General features: G+C 44.5%; 1 protein-coding gene across 1 annotated transcript in view; it reads right to left on the reverse strand.

The window, feature by feature from the left end:
• LOC124045622 (unconventional myosin-XVI-like) overlaps nucleotides 1–18,376 on the reverse strand; it is a 217,297-nt gene that overhangs the window by 131,243 nt on the left and 67,678 nt on the right. Inside the window, 1 exon segment of the mRNA XM_046365059.1 lies at nucleotides 7,589–7,697. Coding sequence (XP_046221015.1) covers nucleotides 7,589–7,697 — 109 coding nt within the window.

Here is an 18,376-nt window from a genome sequence, read left to right on the forward strand (position 1 = left end):
CTATCGGACCCTGGCCAGTCAATACGATCCCCTTGGGTATATCCTGCCATACACAACACGGGCCAAAGTCTTAGTCCAGGACCTGTGGCAGACCAAGAGGGACTGGGATGAACCAATCCACCCAGCTGACCTAGTGGAACGATGGATCTGTTGGGAAACTGAGTTAACGGAGCTCTCTGATGTCCAAATGCCAAGATGTTATGTACCATCCTGTGTTGACCAACTGGGATCATGCCTGGAACTGCATGTGTTCTGTGACGCTTCGGAGCGAGCTTATGGGGCGGTTTCCTATCTTAGAGTGGAGGATAAGGCAGGCCACACCCATGTCTCCTTTGTCATGGCCAGGTCCAGGGTCGCACCCAAGAAGCAGTTGTCAATGCCTAGGCTGGAACTCAGTGCTGCCCTTTCCGGAGCCCAGTTGGCCTCTACCTTGCGAGCCGAGCTCACCTTGCCAATCCAAAGGATCATCTACTGGAGTGATTCGACCACTGTATTGACATGGCTCAAGTCGGAGTCCTGCAGGTATAAGGTGTTTGTCGGGACTCGCATTGCGGAAATCAAGACCTAACAGAAGTCCAGGACTGGAGGTATGTTGATAGTATAAACAATCCTGCTGATGACATTACTAGAGGTAAAACCCTTAAGGAATTGGCTAAACCCCATCGCTGGAGCTTGGGACCACCATTCTTGTCCCAACCAGAGAACGAGTGGCCGACAGCCCCCAGGCGTGCGGCCCCTCCGCGACCGACTGAAGCTCATGAGTTAAGGAAGTCTGCCCAATGCTACAGCATTTCTACGGAACCAACAACAGCTCTCCCTGACCTAACACAATCCCAAACACTGCCGGATCTGATCACAGCCACAAACCAGACCTCAGATGGGGTGGCTTCTATACCTACCTCCCTCGCGGCAGAGACACTACTCCTCCAGCAAGCACAAGCAGTTAGCTTCCTGAGGAGTTAAAAGCTCTGAAAGCCGGTAGGGAAGTGGCTAAGGGCAGCCGTCTTCTCTCTCTTGCCCCAGAATATGATCCAATCCTTGGAGTGATCAGAGTCGGAGGAGGCTGCGCCAAGCGGAGGTTTTGGACCCAGATGCTATCCACCCAATTATCCTCGACTCCAGACACCCTCTTACCAGGCTCCTCATCAAGAGTTATGATGAGCGGCTTCTCCACCCAGGGCCAGAGAGGGTCTATGGGGAGATGAGGCGGAAGTACTGGATAATTGGAGGACGAGGAGCCATTCGTAAGCACCAATACGCCTGCGTAGAATGTCAGAGATGGCGGGCCGGAGCTACGGTGCCCAAAATGGCAGATTTACCCCCTGCTCGCTTGCGCCTCCTTAAACCACCCTTCTGGTCAACAGGAGTAGATTGCTTCGGCCCCTTGATGATCAAGTTAGGTCGTCGTGTGGAAAAGCGCTGGGGCATTCTATTCAAGTGTATGACAACCAGATGTGTCCACCTGGACCTACTGGAGAGTTTGGATACGGAAGCCTTCCTCATGGCCCTACGGCGGTTTATCTCCCGACGGGGAAACCCTACGAGATCCTGGCTGACAGAGGTACGAACTTCAAGGCAGGAGAAGCCAGGTTGGAGGAAGCCTTCCAAGCCATGGAACCCAGCTTCCAGGATCAGCTGATGGACCAACAAATCTCATTCAAATTTAACCCTCCAGGCGCTCCTCATTTTGGAGGAACATGGGAGCGAGAGATCAAATCTGTAAAGACGGCCTTACGAGTCGTACTAGGGGACCAAACTGTCACTGAAACGGTCTTGAGGACTGTCCTGATAGAGGTGGAAGGGATTCTGAACTCCAAACCCTTGGGATATCTCTCTGCAGACATCGCTGACCCCGATCCGGTTACACCGAATATGCTCTTGATGGGACGCCGAGATGCGTCACTTCCTCAAGCCATGTATGCTGATACCAACCTCGTCGGCAGATGCCGGTGGCGACACAGCCAAATCTTAGCTGACCATTTTTGGGCCCGATTCATTCGGGATTACCTACCAAGTCTACAGCACAGAGTGAAATGGCGGAGAGAAATGGCCAGCCTGGAAACTGGCCAAGTAGTAATGATGGTGGACCCTCAGCTGCCTCGAGCCTCCTGGCCGGTGGGCCGTATAACTAAGACCATGCCTGGGACCGATGGTCGTGGTAGATCAGTGGAAATCCAGGTGAAGAACCGGACATATATCCGGCCAGTTGCCCGACTGATTCCTCTCCCTGAGATAACAGAGGATGGGGAGCAATGAGCCTTTTTGAGGAATGTGGAAATTAACAAATTTCCGGGGTGGCTGTAGAAAAGGCCCATGGAGTTGGTGGAATACTCCTTTACTTAATTGCCATTTACTCAGCTGGGCCAGGGGCGCTTTAATTAGGTCAGGTGGAAATGTCCTACAGATCTCAACTCTATAAAAGGAGGAAATTGCCATCGCCTGGTCTCGCTGCTTTCTCTTCCCTAAATCCATCTGATCCAGAAGTTCTGTGCGTCCATGAATCCACGTAAGTCCACCGACTCTTACCTTTCATCAGAATGATCTGTGGTGATCGGGAGAGTGGGCCATTCAGTTATTGTTTATAGTTATCACCGCGGAGCGCGGCTTGGAGCGCACGCTTGAAACATATTGTGTAATGTGAATTGTTAATAATGACTGCTATGATTTGATCTTTGATTATGAATTTGATTGTATACATGTTATTTGTTTCCTTTGTGATGCAGCACAGACTACCAGTAAATATACCACTTTATGGTTAAAGGAATTCCTGCCTCAGTCTCATACATTCCTCTGTCACCTGACACGTGACCACCTGTTCACCTTCACTGTCAGTCATCCTACCTGTCCAGCAACCCACACAGATTCCACTAATCTTTCAAGCGGACACAGTGTAGTAGTGGTTGGGATAGAGACGACACAGTGTAGTAGTGGTTGGGACAGAGAGGACATAGTGTAGTTGTAGTAGTAGTGGTTGGGACAGTGACGACATGGTGTAGTACTAATTGTACTGGAAGGGACAGAGAGGACACACTGTAGAAGTAATAGATGTTTGTATAGAGAGGACACAGTGTAGAAGTAGTAGTTGTTTGTATAGAGAGGACAAGGTGTAGTAGAAGTCATTGTTGGGACAGAGAGAACATGGTGTAGTAGTAGTGGCAGTGGTTGGGACAGTGAGGACACAGAGTAGTAGAAGCAGTGGTGGTTGGGACAGAGACGACATGGTGTAGTAGTGGTTGGGATAGAGACGACACGGTGTAGTAGTGGTTGGGATAGAGAGGACACAGTGTAGTAGTACTAGTGGTTGGGATAGAGAGGACACAGTGTAGTAGTACTAGTGGTTGGGATAGAGAGGAAACGGTGTAGTAGTGGTTGGGATAGAGAAGACACAGTGTAGTAGTACTAGTGGTTGGGATAGAGAGGAAACGGTGTAGTAGTGGTTGGGATAGAGAGGACACAGTGTAGTAGTACTAGTGGTTGGGATAGAGAGGACACGGTGTTGTAGTGGTTGGGATAGAGAGGACACAGTGTAGTAGTACTAGTGGTTGGGATAGAGAGGACACGGTGTAGTAGTGGTTGGGATAGAGACGACACAGTGTAGTAGTGGTTGGGATAGAGAGGACACAGTGTAGTAGTACTAGTGGTTGGGATAGAGCGGACACAGTGTAGTAGTGGTTGGGATAGAGAGGACACAGTGTAGTAGTGGTTGGGACAGAGAGGACGCGGTGTAGTAGTACTAGTGGTTGGGATAGAGAGGACACAGTGTTGTAGTGGTTGGGAGAGAGAGGACACAGTGTAGTAGTGTTTGGGACAGAGAGAACACAGTGTTGTAGTAGTAGTGGTGGTTGGGACAGAGAGAACACAGTGTTGTAGTAGTAGTGGTGGTTGGGACAGAGAGAACACAGTGTTGTAGTAGTAGTGGTGGTTGGGACAGAGAGAACACAGTGTTGTAGTAGTAGTGGTGGTTGGGACAGAGAGAACACAGTGTTGTAGTAGTAGTGGTGGTTGGGACAGAGAGAACACAGTGTTGTAGTAGTAGTGATGGTTGGGACAGAGAGAACACAGTGTTGTAGTAGTAGTGGTGGTTGGGACAGAGAGAACACAGTGTTGTAGTAGTAGTGGTGGTTGGGACAGAGTGGTTGGGAAAGAACACAGTGTTGTAGTAGTAGTAGTGGTTGGGACAGAGAGAACACAGTGTTGTAGTAGTAGTGGTGGTTGGGACAGAGAGAACACAGTGTTGTAGTAGTAAAGTGTACTAGTGGTTTGGGACAGAGAGAACACAGTGTTGTAGTAGTAGTGGTGGTTGGGACAGAGAGAACACAGTGTTGTAGTAGTAGTGGTGGTTGGGACAGAGAGAACACAGTGTTGTAGTAGTAGTGGTGGTTGGGACAGAGACGACATGGTGTAGTAGTGGTTGGGATAGAGAGGACACAGTGTACTAGTACTAGTGTTTGGGATAGAGAGGACACAGTGTAGTAGTACTAGTGGTTGGGAGAGAGACGACACGGTGTAGTAGTGGTTGGGATAGAGAGGACACAGTGTAGTAGTACTAGTGGTTGGGATAGAGAGGACACAGTGTAGTAGTACTAGTGTTTGGGATAGAGAGGACACAGTGTAGAAATAGTAGCAGTGGTTGGGATAGAGAGGACAAGGTGTACCAGAAGTAGTTGTTTGGACAAAGAGAACACAGTTTAAAGGAAGTAGTAGTGGGTGGGACAGAGAGGACACAGTGTAGTGGTGGTCGTAGTGGTTGGGACAAAGAGAACACAGTGTAAAGGAAGTAGTACTGGGTGGGACAGAGAGGACATAGTGTAGTGGTGGTCGTAGTGGTTGGGACAAAGAGAACACAGTGTAAAGGAAGTAGTACTGGGTGGGACAGAGAGGACACAGTGTAGTGGTGGTAGTAGTGGTTGGGACAGAGAGGACAATGTGTAGAAGTAGTAGTAGTGGTTGGGATAGAGAGGACACAGTAAAGTAGTATTAGCAGTGATTGGGACAAAGAGGACAAGGCGTAGTAGAAGAATTTGTTGGGACAGAGAGGACATGGTGTAATAGAAGTAGTGGTGGTTGGGACAGAGAGGACACAGTTTACAAGAAGTAGCATTGGTTGGGAAAGAGAGGACACATTTTAGTAGTATTAGTAGTGGTTGGGAGAGAGAGAGGACACAGTGTAGTAGTATTAGTAGTGGTTGGGACAGAGAGGACACAGTGTAGTAACAGTAGAAGTACTGGTTGGGAAAGGGAGTACACAGTGTATTAGTAGTACCACTGGTTGGGAGAGAGATACATCAGTGTAGTAATAGTACTGGTTGGGACAGAGATACATCAGTGTAGTAATAGTACTGGTTGGGACAGAGAGATATCAGTGTAGTAATAGTACTGGTTGGGACAGAGATACATCAGTGTAGTAATAGTACTGGTTGGGACAGAGAGACATCAGTGTAGTAATAGTACTGGTTGGGACAGAGATACATCAGTGTAGTAATAGTACTGGCTGGGACAGAGATACATCAGTGTAGTAATAGTACTGGTTGGGACAGAGATACATCAGTGTAGTAATAGTACTGGTTGGGACAGAGATACATCAGTGTAGTAATAGTACTGGTTGGGACAGAGATACATCAGTGTAGTAATAGTACTGGTTGGGACAGAGAGATATCAGTGTAGTAATAGTACTGGTTGGGACAGAGATACATCAGTGTAGTAATAGTACTGGTTGGGACAGAGATACATCAGTGTAGTAATAGTACTGGTTGGGACAGAGATACATCAGTGTAGTAATAGTACTGGTTGGGACAGAGATACATCAGTGTAGTAATAGTACTGGTTGGGACAGAGATACATCAGTGTAGTAATAGTAGTGGTTGGGACAGAGATACATCAGTGTAGTAATAGTACTGGTTGGGACAGAGATACATCAGTGTAGTAATAGTACTGGTTGGGACAGAGATATATCAGTGTAGTAATAGTACTGGTTGGGACAGAGATACATCAGTGTAGTAATAGTACTGGTTGGGACAGAGAGATATCAGTGTAGTAGAAATATTAGTGGTTGGGACAGAGTGGACACAGTGTAGTAGTTGTAGTAGTGGTTGGGACAGAGAGGACACAATGTTGAAGTAGTATTTGGGACACAGTTGACACAGTGTAGTAGAAATAGTAGCGGTTCGGACAGAGAGAACAGAGTGTAGTATTAGTTGTCCTGGTAGGGACAGAGTAGTATGGTGTAGTAGTGGATGGGACAGAGAGGACACGGTGTTGTAGTTGTAGTAGTGGTTGGGACAGAGAGATCACAGTGTTGTAGTTGTAGTAGAATCATCGAATCCACCGTGTCCTTGGGGACCTTCAATGCTGCAGATTGTTTTGGTACTCTTCGCCACAGCTGTACCTCGACACAATCATATCTCGAAGCTCAATTCCTTCGACCTCATGGCTTGGTTTTTGCTCTGACATACACTTTCAACTGTTGGACCTTATAAAGACAGGTGTGTGCCTTTCTAAATCACATGCAATCATTTGAATTTACCACAAGTGGAGTCCAATGAAGTTGTGGAAACATCTAAAGGATGGTCCATGTAAACAGGATGCACCTGAGTCATAGCAAAATATTACTATTATACCTTTTGCAAACATTTCTAAAAACCTTTTTTCGCTTTGTCATTATGTTGTATCATGTGGAGATTGATGAGGGAAAAATATGTCCAATCCATTGTAGAATAAGGCTGTAACATAACAAAATGTGTCCAATCCATTGTAGAATAAGGCTGTAACATAACAAAATGTGTCCAATCCATTGTAGAATAAGGCTGTAACATAACAAAATGTGTCCAATCCATTGTAGAATAAGGCTGTAACATAACAAAATGTGTCCAATCCATTGTAGAATAAGGCTGTAACATAACAAAATGTGTCCAATCCATTGTAGAATAAGGCTGTAACATAACAAAATGTGTCCAATCCATTGTAGAATAAGGCTGTAACATAACAAAATGTGGAAAAAGAGAAGAGGTCTGAAAACCTTCTGAAATCACTGTATATACAGTATCAATACCTTTCCCTCAGGCAATATGGCAGCCAACCATCCATGGAACCATTACTTATAATTAAGTATTTTAGTCTGTTTCCTCACTTCACATTATAATTGTGTTGTGGACATAACTTACGATCTGTTGATTTTCATTTTTTTTCAAATTAAGCCATTATTTCATGCATGTGAAATTAAAAATGTTCTTTCATTCATTTCTCATTTGATTTAGTTGTCTATTCAGTCTCCTTTAACTGCTGTGATAAAAGAATGGACATTGAAGCAGGCATTATATTAACACATGTTATATGGACGAGAACAAAATGTCCTACTGCCGGGATTATAGACAGGTCTTAAACAAGAGTAATTGTGTATGGGTGGAAAAGTGGCAAAGATTGGAAAAAAAACAATTCAGAAAATACAAATATTTTTCACATTGTAAAAATGTGTAGGTGAACATTTCTCAGGCTGTTTGTTGCACAATAAACACATATAGGCCTACAATGTAACACAACACAGCACACTACATGAAACACACATTAAATCATATGAGGAGTATTGTGTTACCGTTTTCCTCTAGGTGTTTTCGGAGGATGTAGCTGGTCTCGGTTCCCTCTGTGGCGTAGTCCAGTGGAATGTTTCCATTCACATCCTGAAGTAGAACATTCACCCCAGTCTTCCAGAAATCACGGAACGTATCAAACCCACCATAGAATGAATAGAGGAGGGGAGGGAGGAGGAGACACAAACAAATTGAGTGGTTTCTCAGGCCATTCATCAAAGAGGAATCGATGATAAAGTAGGCCCAATTATCAGGCCCTCCCAGCAGTGTGAACCTGTGGAGAGCCACAGGGACATTAACACTCAATGAAGTGAATTAAACAACTCATTACATATGGGATTGTGGGGACCCCAGGGCAGGGACACGTGTGTGTGTGTGTTGTGTGTCTGTGTGTTGATGGGACCGTGGGATCATCGAGGGGAGGGGGTTAGGATGTGTGTGACAAGTGGTAGAGAGTGTGAGTGTGTGTGACAAGAATAATGTGCGTTTACACAGTGAAGAGTCCTACCAGTGTTGCCTGCTCTTGGGGTGTGAGATAACAACATACCCCCAGGCAGACTACACTTGGACTGTGTAATGACTGCTGTTTGTCTAAACATACACAAGTAAAACATGGTTGGGATTCAACATTCCTCCCACCACTATCCTCAGGAACTACTCTGTGATTTGTCACCTCTGTTGTAACATCACTCCTTTCTTCCTTGCCTCACTTCCTCGCTTGACCTGTTTTCCCCTCTCTTTTATTTCTCTCTCTTTTCCCTCTCTCTGTATCTCCTCCCCTCTGAAACATACTTAAACTAACACACTTCCTTTCACGTCGCCATTGTCAGTCTTTCCCCATAAATCGCTGCTTGTCGTTTGCCTAAACAATAAAAGAGGTTGCAGTGTAATGATCGTGGCTGGGCTGCGGCTGATAAGAGGGACAGGGTCCTTTAAGTGTGGTTCCTTATTGAATATTTACAGCTAATAGAATTCTAACAACCATGTTAGGATGCAGCCCAAGATTAATGGGCAGGTCTTCAAGCAGACAGAGAAAAGTGTGTGTGTGTGTGTGCATGGGGGGGTTCATATGTCTTTGTGTGTGTGTATGTGCGTGTGTGCGTGTGTGTGCGTGTGTGCGTGTGCGTGTGTGTGTGCGTGTGCGTGTGTGCGTGTGTGTGTGTGTGTGTGTGTGTGTGTGTGTGTGTGTGTGTGGGGGGGGGATTGCTTTACAGATGATAAAGAAAGGAGGAAGAGGAATACCAAGCAGATGGATGTAGGCTAGAGAGCGACCTGCAAATGCTGAACACCAATCCCCCAAATAGAAAGTCCAAAACCTTATATTTCAGAGCCCATGGACCCTAAAATTCAAACCTCAAAAACCAAGAACAAAAACATTCTGCAATCTCTATACACTAGGGAAACATCAGAGATGATGAATCTACCCCTGGCATTAATGCCAAACAATCAAAAACACAATTCATTTAGTTCAACTGATGTTATTGTTATGTTATTAAATAGTGGAGAGGTCTGCGTTTGGAGTTTGCCCCTTTGTTTCTTTGGGTAAATTCCTACCAATCTGTAGTCTGGTCTAGCAGGAGCTGTTGTCATTCATTAGCAGGGTTAGTTAGGGGTTAATGAATATATTACTTAACATTCAACATCAGCTGGTGCTTTGTATCTATTCACGAGGTTGGGCTCATCGATGTAAGAAGGCGAGCAGGGAGAGCGAGAAAGGAATAGAGAGAGAGGGGGGAGGAGAAAGAGCACCTACTGCCTGTCTATTTTCATACATATTTTCATCCAGTCCAGATATGCCAGTCATTCAGTCTTTTGCAGGTTTCAGAAAACCAGAGAGTGGGGAGGGACAGTTATTGACTTATCCACAGACTGTCACACACACACACACTCTGGACAGTGAGTGTATGTGTGCATGCGTGTGCGTTGAGTAGATAGGGGTGAGGTGGTGTCCCTGACCTATCATTCTGAGCTCCCGGGTCAATAGGGGACTGTCCTAATGAAGACATCACTTGACACAGCCTGGTCTTGCGCTACAGTCAGACTACAGTAGGCTACACACTGCTATACCCACTGAACTGGTTCTCCTGAGGAAAACAACGGGAACCTCTGGAGGATGGTTTCTGATGTATGCATTGTGTTATTTATTCATTGTAGTTTATACTTAGCTGACACCTACCATTATGTCAAACTTTGCAGTCAATACATAGCGGCAGACAAATGTAATGGAATATAAGAATACAAGGAGCAATATGAGTTTGACCACCTCATTAATCGTAATGTAATCCTACATGGCAATATTAACAATGTTAGACTTGACTTGATATGACTGCTATATCTTGGAGCATCCCATCGATCAAGACAGAGCATCATCCGTCTGTTTACAGGCATTAGCCACTGACACGTAGAAACGAGCGGCGTCCAGTTGTTTCCCGGGCGCCACACGTGCAGCAGGGGTTAACAAGCTGACCGCAACACGCTCAGCTCTCACTGCCGCATTATGATGGATCAGCGTTTGTCGCCCTAACAACAGGACGCCATAACGTGACCCCGGTGGGATCAATACCAACCACAACTAAGATGTAGGACTGTCCCCTGGGAGGACTGAGCGTGTTGCGGTCAGCTACACACACCATGTCCCTAAAGCTAGATAAATGAGCTTAGAATGGACTAGCTATATAGTCAATGTGGACAAGTCCCCTACGCTAAGACACATTACATCACCGTTTTCAGATTTATGGAAGGAGTCTGGATCAAGACAGAAAATAATATTAAGTTCCACTATTTTATAAGAGTTTAGACATGGCCATGTCGTTAGGATTTGAAAGACAAAAGAAGCTGATCATTTTCAAATGCCAAAAGTGGGTCAGTCTTCTACTGTAGTTTCAGAGGGACTTATGCGACTCAGGCTAAACCTATCTAAAAGGAAGTTTCATGACAACAGAAGATCTCAGGAGAACAGCTTAATCACAATCTCTTATCTTAAGCCATGAGGAGTTTAATGAAGCCAGTAATATTAAGATGATTGCTGTAAGCCGTACCATCAACACCCAGCAACAGACAGTTAGGAGTTACAGAATATTACGCAGAAACTTCAGGGTCATAACTTTCACACGTGTTTAGACAAAGTGTGTTTGAGAGGTCGGTTAAAGAGTCAACGTGACACATCAGAGGACCACTCCAGACAGACGAGGCAGAGAAACCTCCAACGATCCTCTGATATAACAGGATTACAGTGACATGAGAGAACTGATATCATGGTAGTACTCAAAGTGATGGGGAGTAGTTAACTACATGTAGTTGAAGTAGTAATTGAACTACCTTTTGCTGTAGCTTGGTGGTAGTTTAACTAAATTAAATTCTAGGTTGTGTTTTCAGTAGTTAACTACTTTTTTTTGCCATGTAGAGGTGTATCTAACTTCTGGAACGACACACCATTTTTTTTAAAAAATAAAATAAAATATGGGTAGAGTAGGCAATAATTTCCTTTCTGTTTGACTGTATGTTACTTAAGGGCAACTTGGGTATATCTTAACTTCTTCCAGTGTGAAGTACTTGGTAGCTTGGTAAACGACCAATTCCCTGATTGCTCCCGAATGGCGCAGCGTTCTAAGGCACTGCATCTCAGTGCTTGAGGCATCACTACAGACACCATGGTTTGAATCCAGGCTGTATCACAGCCGTCTATGATTGGGAGTCCCATAGGACGACGCACAATTGTCCCAGCTCCGTCTGTGTTTGGCCGGTGTAGGCCGTCATTGTAAATAAGACTTTGTTCATAACTGACGTGCCTAGTTAAATCAAAAACTAAAAAACAATATTTTCAGAGTAGATTCCCCAACACTGAGTATTCATTAGGGCATGCAACGGTAAACCTAAAACAAGTGTTTCTTATTGGACGAGTTAAATGAATACCTTCATGTTTTGTCACATTTCTTCTTATTTGGACCAATCACTTCCTCTGGGAGATGTTAGAACAGAATAAGGACAACCGGCCAATTAGCTCCTAATCGCGAATCACTTATCTAATTGCTGCCTGCATGGCCCTCGATAGCCATGCAAATCAGGAGACCTTAATTGGTACTGTGAAATTAAATCAGATATGATAACGGACTGATACCATGATGGGTTCTAGGCTTTGATTATGGAGCTATGGTGATGCCACATAAACAGAGATTGCTACTCAACTAGACTAGACTATAGAAACAATTATGCCATCTCTTCATAATTGTTATTGTACATGCTGGTGTTTGATGAGCTGTAAATTAATGATGAATATCTCACTATGGCTGCATTTAGACAGGCAGCCCAATTCAGATTTTTTTTTCCACTAATTGGTATTTTGACCAATCAGATCAGACACTGAAAAATATATGATGTGAAATGATCTAATGAGATTGGTCAAAATACCAATTAGTGGAAAAAATATCAGAATTGGCCTGTCTGTCTAAACACAGTCTTTAACTCAAATTTAACCCAACTCACATTTAATATAAGGTCAGGCTAGCTTTAGCATGAAGGAACACTACTCTGTTGTTGCCTATTGGCTCCTATCATAGTTTTATAACCAAACTAAACATTTCCATGACTAAAATCCCCTCCACTCCTCTCACAGGCACACAGACATGCTAAATTCTGTGAGACGGAGCAGTACCCGGAGCTGGGAATAGGGGTTTAGAATGGGGTTGGGAACAGGGTTGGGAATGGGTATTGGGACTGCATGGGGAATTGGGAAGCTTCCTCCCACACCAGCTGTTTGCAATGCGGTGATAAGATAATTAGCATTAGCACTAGCAAACAGAGAGAGAGAGAGGGTGAGAGAAAATAATGTTACCCCCTCCATCCCAGCAAATACAGCCACTGTGTCATCTCCGTCAGCACAAACACTGTCCTCTATTTAGGATGCAGGAATGGAAACCCAAGGACATGGATGAAAAGGAGGAGGAGATGAAAGGAATGACACAATGGTTAACTGCATGAATGAGCTGGACATTTTTGTTTGCATATCTTCACATGTCAATCAAAGTTAAGTCTGTCAATCATTCTGATATGGTGAATCACTCTGAAAATAATAAATGTCCCTACATTAGACCCAGCACATTGTTTGGGAAATTCCCTGAAATACTTCCTAATATGAATACTGTATATGTACAGTGTTTTCAGTAAGTATTCAGACCCCTTCACTTTTTCCACATTTTATTAAGTACAGCCTTATTCTAAAACGGCTTACATAGTTGTTTTCCTTCATCTATCTACACACAATACCCCATAATGACAAAGCAAAAACAAGTTTTTAGAATTTTGTTGCAAATCTATATGAAGAAAAAACAACCCGTACAAATCAGCTGGGCTTGACAATCTGGACCCTCTATTTCTGAAACTATCCGCCGCCATTGTCACAACCCCTATTACCAGCCTGTTCAACCTCTCTTTCATATCGTCTGAGATCCCCAAGGACTGGAAAGCGGCCGCGGTTATCCTCCTCTTCAAAGGGGGTGACACCCTGGACCCAAACTGTTACAGACCTATATCCATCCTGCCCTGCCTATCTAAGGTCTTCGAAAGCCAAGTCAACAAACAGATCACTGACCATCTCGAATCCCACCGTACCTTCTCCGCTGTGCAATCTGGTTTCCGAGCCGGTCAAGGGTGCACCTCAGCCACGCTCAAGGTACTAAACGATATCATAACCGCCATCGATAAAAGACAGTACTGTGCAGCCGTCTTCATCGACCTGGCCAAGGCTTTCGACTCTGTCAATCACCATATTCTTATCGGCAGACTCAGTAGCCTCGGTTTTTCTAATGACTGCCTTGCCTGGTTCAAAAACCACTTTGCAGACAGAGTTCAGTGTGTCAAATTGGAGGGCATGTTGTCCGGTCCTCTGGCAGTCTCTATGGGGGCGCCACAGGGTTCAATTCTCGGGCCGACTCTTTTCTCTGTATATATCAATTATGTTGCTCTTGCTGCAGGCGATTCTCTGATCCACCTATACGCAGACGACACCATTCTATATACTTCTGGCACTTCCTTGGACACTGTGCTATCTAACCTCCAAACGAGCTTCAATGCCATACAACACTCCTTCCGTGGCCTCCAACTGCTCTTAAACGCTAGTAAAACCAGATGCATGCTTTTCAACCGTTTGCTGCCTGCACCCACACGCCCAACTAGCATCACCACCCTGGATGGTTCCGACCTAGAATATGTGGACATCTATAAGTAACTAGGTGTCTGGCTAGACTGTAAACTCTCCTTCCAGACTCATATTAAACATCTCCAATCCAAAATCAGATCTAGAATTGGCTTTCTATTTTGCAACAAAGCCTCCTTCACTCATGCCGCCAAACTTACCCTTGTAAAACTGACAATCCTTACCGATCCTCGACTTCGGCGATGTCATCTACAAAATAGCTTCCAATACTCTACTCAGCAAACTAGATGCAGTTTATCACAGTGCCATCCGTTTTGTTACTAAAATACCTTATACCACCCACCACTGTGACCTGTATGCTCTAGTCGGCTGGCCCTCGCTACATATTCGTCGCCAGACCCACTGGCTCCAGGTCATCTACAAGTCCATGCTAGGTAAAGCTCCGCCTTATCTCAGTTCACTGGTCACAATGGCAACACCCACCCGTAGCACGCGCTCCAACAGGTGTATCTCACTGAACACCTAATTTGGCTGCCTTTCCTTCCAGTTCTCTGCTGCCTGTGACTGGAACGAATTGCAAAAATCATTGAAGTTGGAGACTTATCTCCCTCACCAACTTTTAAGCATCTGCTATCTGAGCAGCTAACCGGTCGCTGCAGCTGTACATAGTCCATCGGGAAATAGCCCACCCAATTTACCTACCTCATCCCTATACTGTTTTTATTTATTTACTTTTCTGCTCTTTTGCACACCAGTATCTCTACCTGCACATGACCATCTGATCATTTATCACTCCAGTGTTAATCTGCTAATTTGTAATTATTCGCCTACCTCTTCATGCCTTTTGCACACAATGTATATATACTTCCTTTTTTCTTTTTTTCTACTGTGTTATTGACTTGTTATTGTTTAATCCATGTGTAACTCTGTGCTGTTGTCTGTTCACACTGCTATGCTTTATCTTGGCCAGGTTGCAGTTGTAAATGAGAACTTGTTCTCAACTAGCCTACCTGGTTAAATAAAGGTGAAAAAAGGAAATATCACATTTAAATAAGTATTCAGACTCTACTCAGTACTTTGTTGAAGCACCTTTGGCTGCAATTACAGCCTTGAGTCTTCTTGGGTATGACGCTACACATTTGGCACACATGTATTTGGGGAGTTTCTTCCATCCTTCTCTGTATATTCTCTCAAACTCTCAGGTTGGATAGGGAGCATTGCTGCAGAGATATTTTCAGGTCTTTCCAGAGATGTTCAATCGGGTTCAAGTCTGAGATCTGGCTGGGCCACTGAAGGACATTCAGAGACTTATCAACGAAACCACTCCTGCGTTGTCTTGGCTGTGTGCCTAGGGTTGTTGTCCTGCTGGAAGGTGAAACTTCGCCCCAGTCTGAGGTCCTGAGCGCTCTGGAGCAGGTTTTAATCAAGGATTTCTCTGTACTTTGCTCTGTTCGTCTTTCCCTTGATCCTGATTAGTCTTACAGTCCTGGCTGCTGAAAAACATCCCCACAGCATGATGCTGCCCCCACCATGGTTAACCGCAGAGATGGTATTGACCAGGTGATGAGAGGTGCCTGGTTTCCTCCAGACTTGACGCATGGCATTCAGGCCAAAATGTTCAATCTTGGTTTCATCAGAACAGAGAATCTTGTTTCTCATGGTCTGAGTCCTTTAGCTGCCTTTTGGCAAACTCCAAGCAGGCATGTGCATTTTACTGAGGAGTAGCTTCTGTATTGGCCACTCTACCACAAAGGTCTGATTGGTGGAGTGCTGCAGAGATGGTTGTCCTTCTGGAAGGTTCTCCTATATCCACAGAGGAACTCTGGAGCTCTGTCAGAGTGATCATCAGGTTCTTGTTCTCCTCTCTGACCAAAGCCCTTCTCCCCCGATTGCTCAGTTTGGCTGGACAGCCAGGCTTGGTGGTACCAAACTTCTTTAATTTAAGAATTATGGAGGCCACTGTGTCTCTTTAGGACCTTCAATACTGCAGAAATGTTTTGGGACCCTTCCCCAGATCTGTGCCTCGACACAATGAGCTCTACGGACAAGACCTCATGGCTTGGTTTTTGCTGTGACATGCACTGTGAACTATTGGACCTTATATAGACAGTTGTGTGCCTTTCCAAATCATGTCCAATCAATTTAATTTACCACAGGTGGACTCCACTGAAGTTGTAGAAACATATCAAGGATGATCAATGTAAACAGGATGCAACTGAGCTTAATTTTGATTGTCATAGTGTCACGGCTCCTCCTCTGCATTGCAGGGGTGGTTCCTCCTGCAGGCAGAGGAGGGTCGTTAGTGTTTGGAGTCACCTGGGATTCTGAGTTTGTTCGTGATTTGACTTCTGCATTTAATCGTTGGTGTACAGCTTCTGAAGTTAGTACTTTTGAGGGTCTGTCTAATTTGATTGTGTTAGAACAGTTCAAAAATGATGTGTCTGACCAAGTTGCTACATACATGAATAAACATAAAATTAAGTCTCCAAGTGATGCAGCAAAATTTGCAGATGAGTACAGGCTAACACATAAAAGCCATTTTGAATCAAACAGTGACATGTACCATAAAAAGAACTTTACTCCTAGGAATAGTAGGTCACCTTTTTCTGGGGCTTCTTTCCAAAGGCCTCAGCAGGAGTTTGGGTCTGGAGGACGTGAAGCACCGGTTAATGCTAATACCTGTCGCTACTGTTTAGTTGAAGGACATTGGAAGAAAGATTGTCCTCTTGCTTAAATCAAAAAAGTCAGGTCAAGTTAAACCTGCTGTGATGGCAAGTCCTGTTGCAGCCTCTGACCACCAGGGTGAGCTTTTTCAGCCACTCGTTAAGTTTGATTCTCAGTCTTCCCACAGTGATGTTTCAGCCTTTATTTCTGATGGTGTAGTGTCCCTGGTAGATGGCAACCAAAATGTTTCAATCAAGATCTTAAGAGACACTGGAGCTTTAGATTCTTTTATTCTGGAATCTGTTTTGCCGTTCTCTAAAGAGTCTGATACTGGCAGTTGTGTAATGGTATGTGGTATGGGTTTAGTTCCATTCTCTTGTCTTTTACACGAAGTTACCCTAAAATGTGGTCTGGTAAAGGGTGATGTAGATGTTGGGGTTAGACCCCAGTTGCCAGTAGAGGGAGTCCACATGATTTGGGGGAATGACTTGGCAGGTAGTAAGGTGTGGGCAGATGGCAAACTAAACATCTGTAAGAAGCAACCTTCAGTGTCACCTGCAAGGGAATCGCCGCATCAAAACTGTATGTCTCCTGAGGTATTTCCAGTTTGTGCGGTTACCCGCACGGCCTCTCGTAAGGAGATTGAGAGTAAGCCAGAAAGTCATGAGTTGCCAGTCAAACTCCAGACAGAACAGTTGACTAGTTCCAGAGATTCATTGATGGCTGAGCAAAAGGCTGTTCTGATCTGTTTGATAAAGTTGTTCCTGATTCAGTGGTGAGGAATAGTGCTCAGTGTTATTTTCTTCTTGATGGGCTGTTAGTCAGGAAATGGTTTCCACACTATGATCAGGGTCTAGGAGAACCAGTCTTTCAAATAGTTGTACCTACTACTTTGCAAAATAAAGTGTTGCAAACTTCACATGGTGCAAACTTCATATGGGTGTTCGTAAAACTTATGATCGCATACTTCGTTGTTTTTTCTGGCCACATTTAAAGCGAGATGTATCTCAGTTTATTAAAACTTGTGATACGTGTCAGCGCACAAGCAAGCCAAACCAGGTTGTAAAGCCAGCACCTTGGTATCCAATACCAGCCATAGGGCAACATTTTGAGCATCTTATTATCAATTGTGTTGGGCCTTTACCAAGGTCCAAGTCAGGTCATAGCTACTTATTAACTGTTTTGTGTCAAGTAACCAGATATCCGGCAGCTTTTTCCTTGCGTACCATAACTTCAAAATCAGTCAGCGTTAACTCAATTTATTTCAACATTTGGGATTCCAAAAATCATCCAGTCAGATCTGGGGTCTAACTTTACCTCCCATTTATTTGCTCAGGTTATCAAACCGCTTAAAGTTTAAGACAACAAGTCTACTGCGTTCCATGCCCAGAGCCAGGGAGCTTTAGAACGTTTCCATCAAAATGTAAAATCCTTGCTTCGTGCATACTGTACAGACCTGTCTCCAGATTGGGTGGAGGAGTTACCTTGGCTGTTACTAGCTGCTCGTGAAGTAGTGCAGGAAAGCACAGGGTTTAGCCCAAATTACTTAGTGTTTGGTCATAAGGTGCGTGGGCCTTTAGAAGTGTTTCAGGATGGTTGTTTGCCCGAGGAACCACCTCAGAACCTTATTGACTATGTAAATGGTTTTAGGTTGAAGTTGTATAGGGCTGGTGAACTGGCGAAAGAAACTAAAATCTTGTCAACGGAAAATGAAACTGAAATATGACAGACAGGCTGAGCTTCGTGAGTTTAGTCCCGGTGATCGTGTACTTGCTCTTCTGCCTCTTGTAAGTTCACCTTTTCAGGCAAAATATTGTGGTCCTTTGAATGTGTTGCATAAAGTGTCAGATTTGAACTATCTTATTGAAACCCCTGGTCATAGGAAGTCCTCTAAATTATGCCATGTGAACCTGTTAAAATGTTATCACTCCCGTGATCTAAGCGAAGTTGAAGGCACTGAGGTCAGCGTTGACCTCTG

Source organism: Oncorhynchus gorbuscha, linkage group LG01 (genome assembly GCF_021184085.1).
Source record: "Oncorhynchus gorbuscha isolate QuinsamMale2020 ecotype Even-year linkage group LG01, OgorEven_v1.0, whole genome shotgun sequence".
In the NCBI taxonomy this organism is placed as follows: Eukaryota; Metazoa; Chordata; class Actinopteri; order Salmoniformes; family Salmonidae; genus Oncorhynchus; species Oncorhynchus gorbuscha.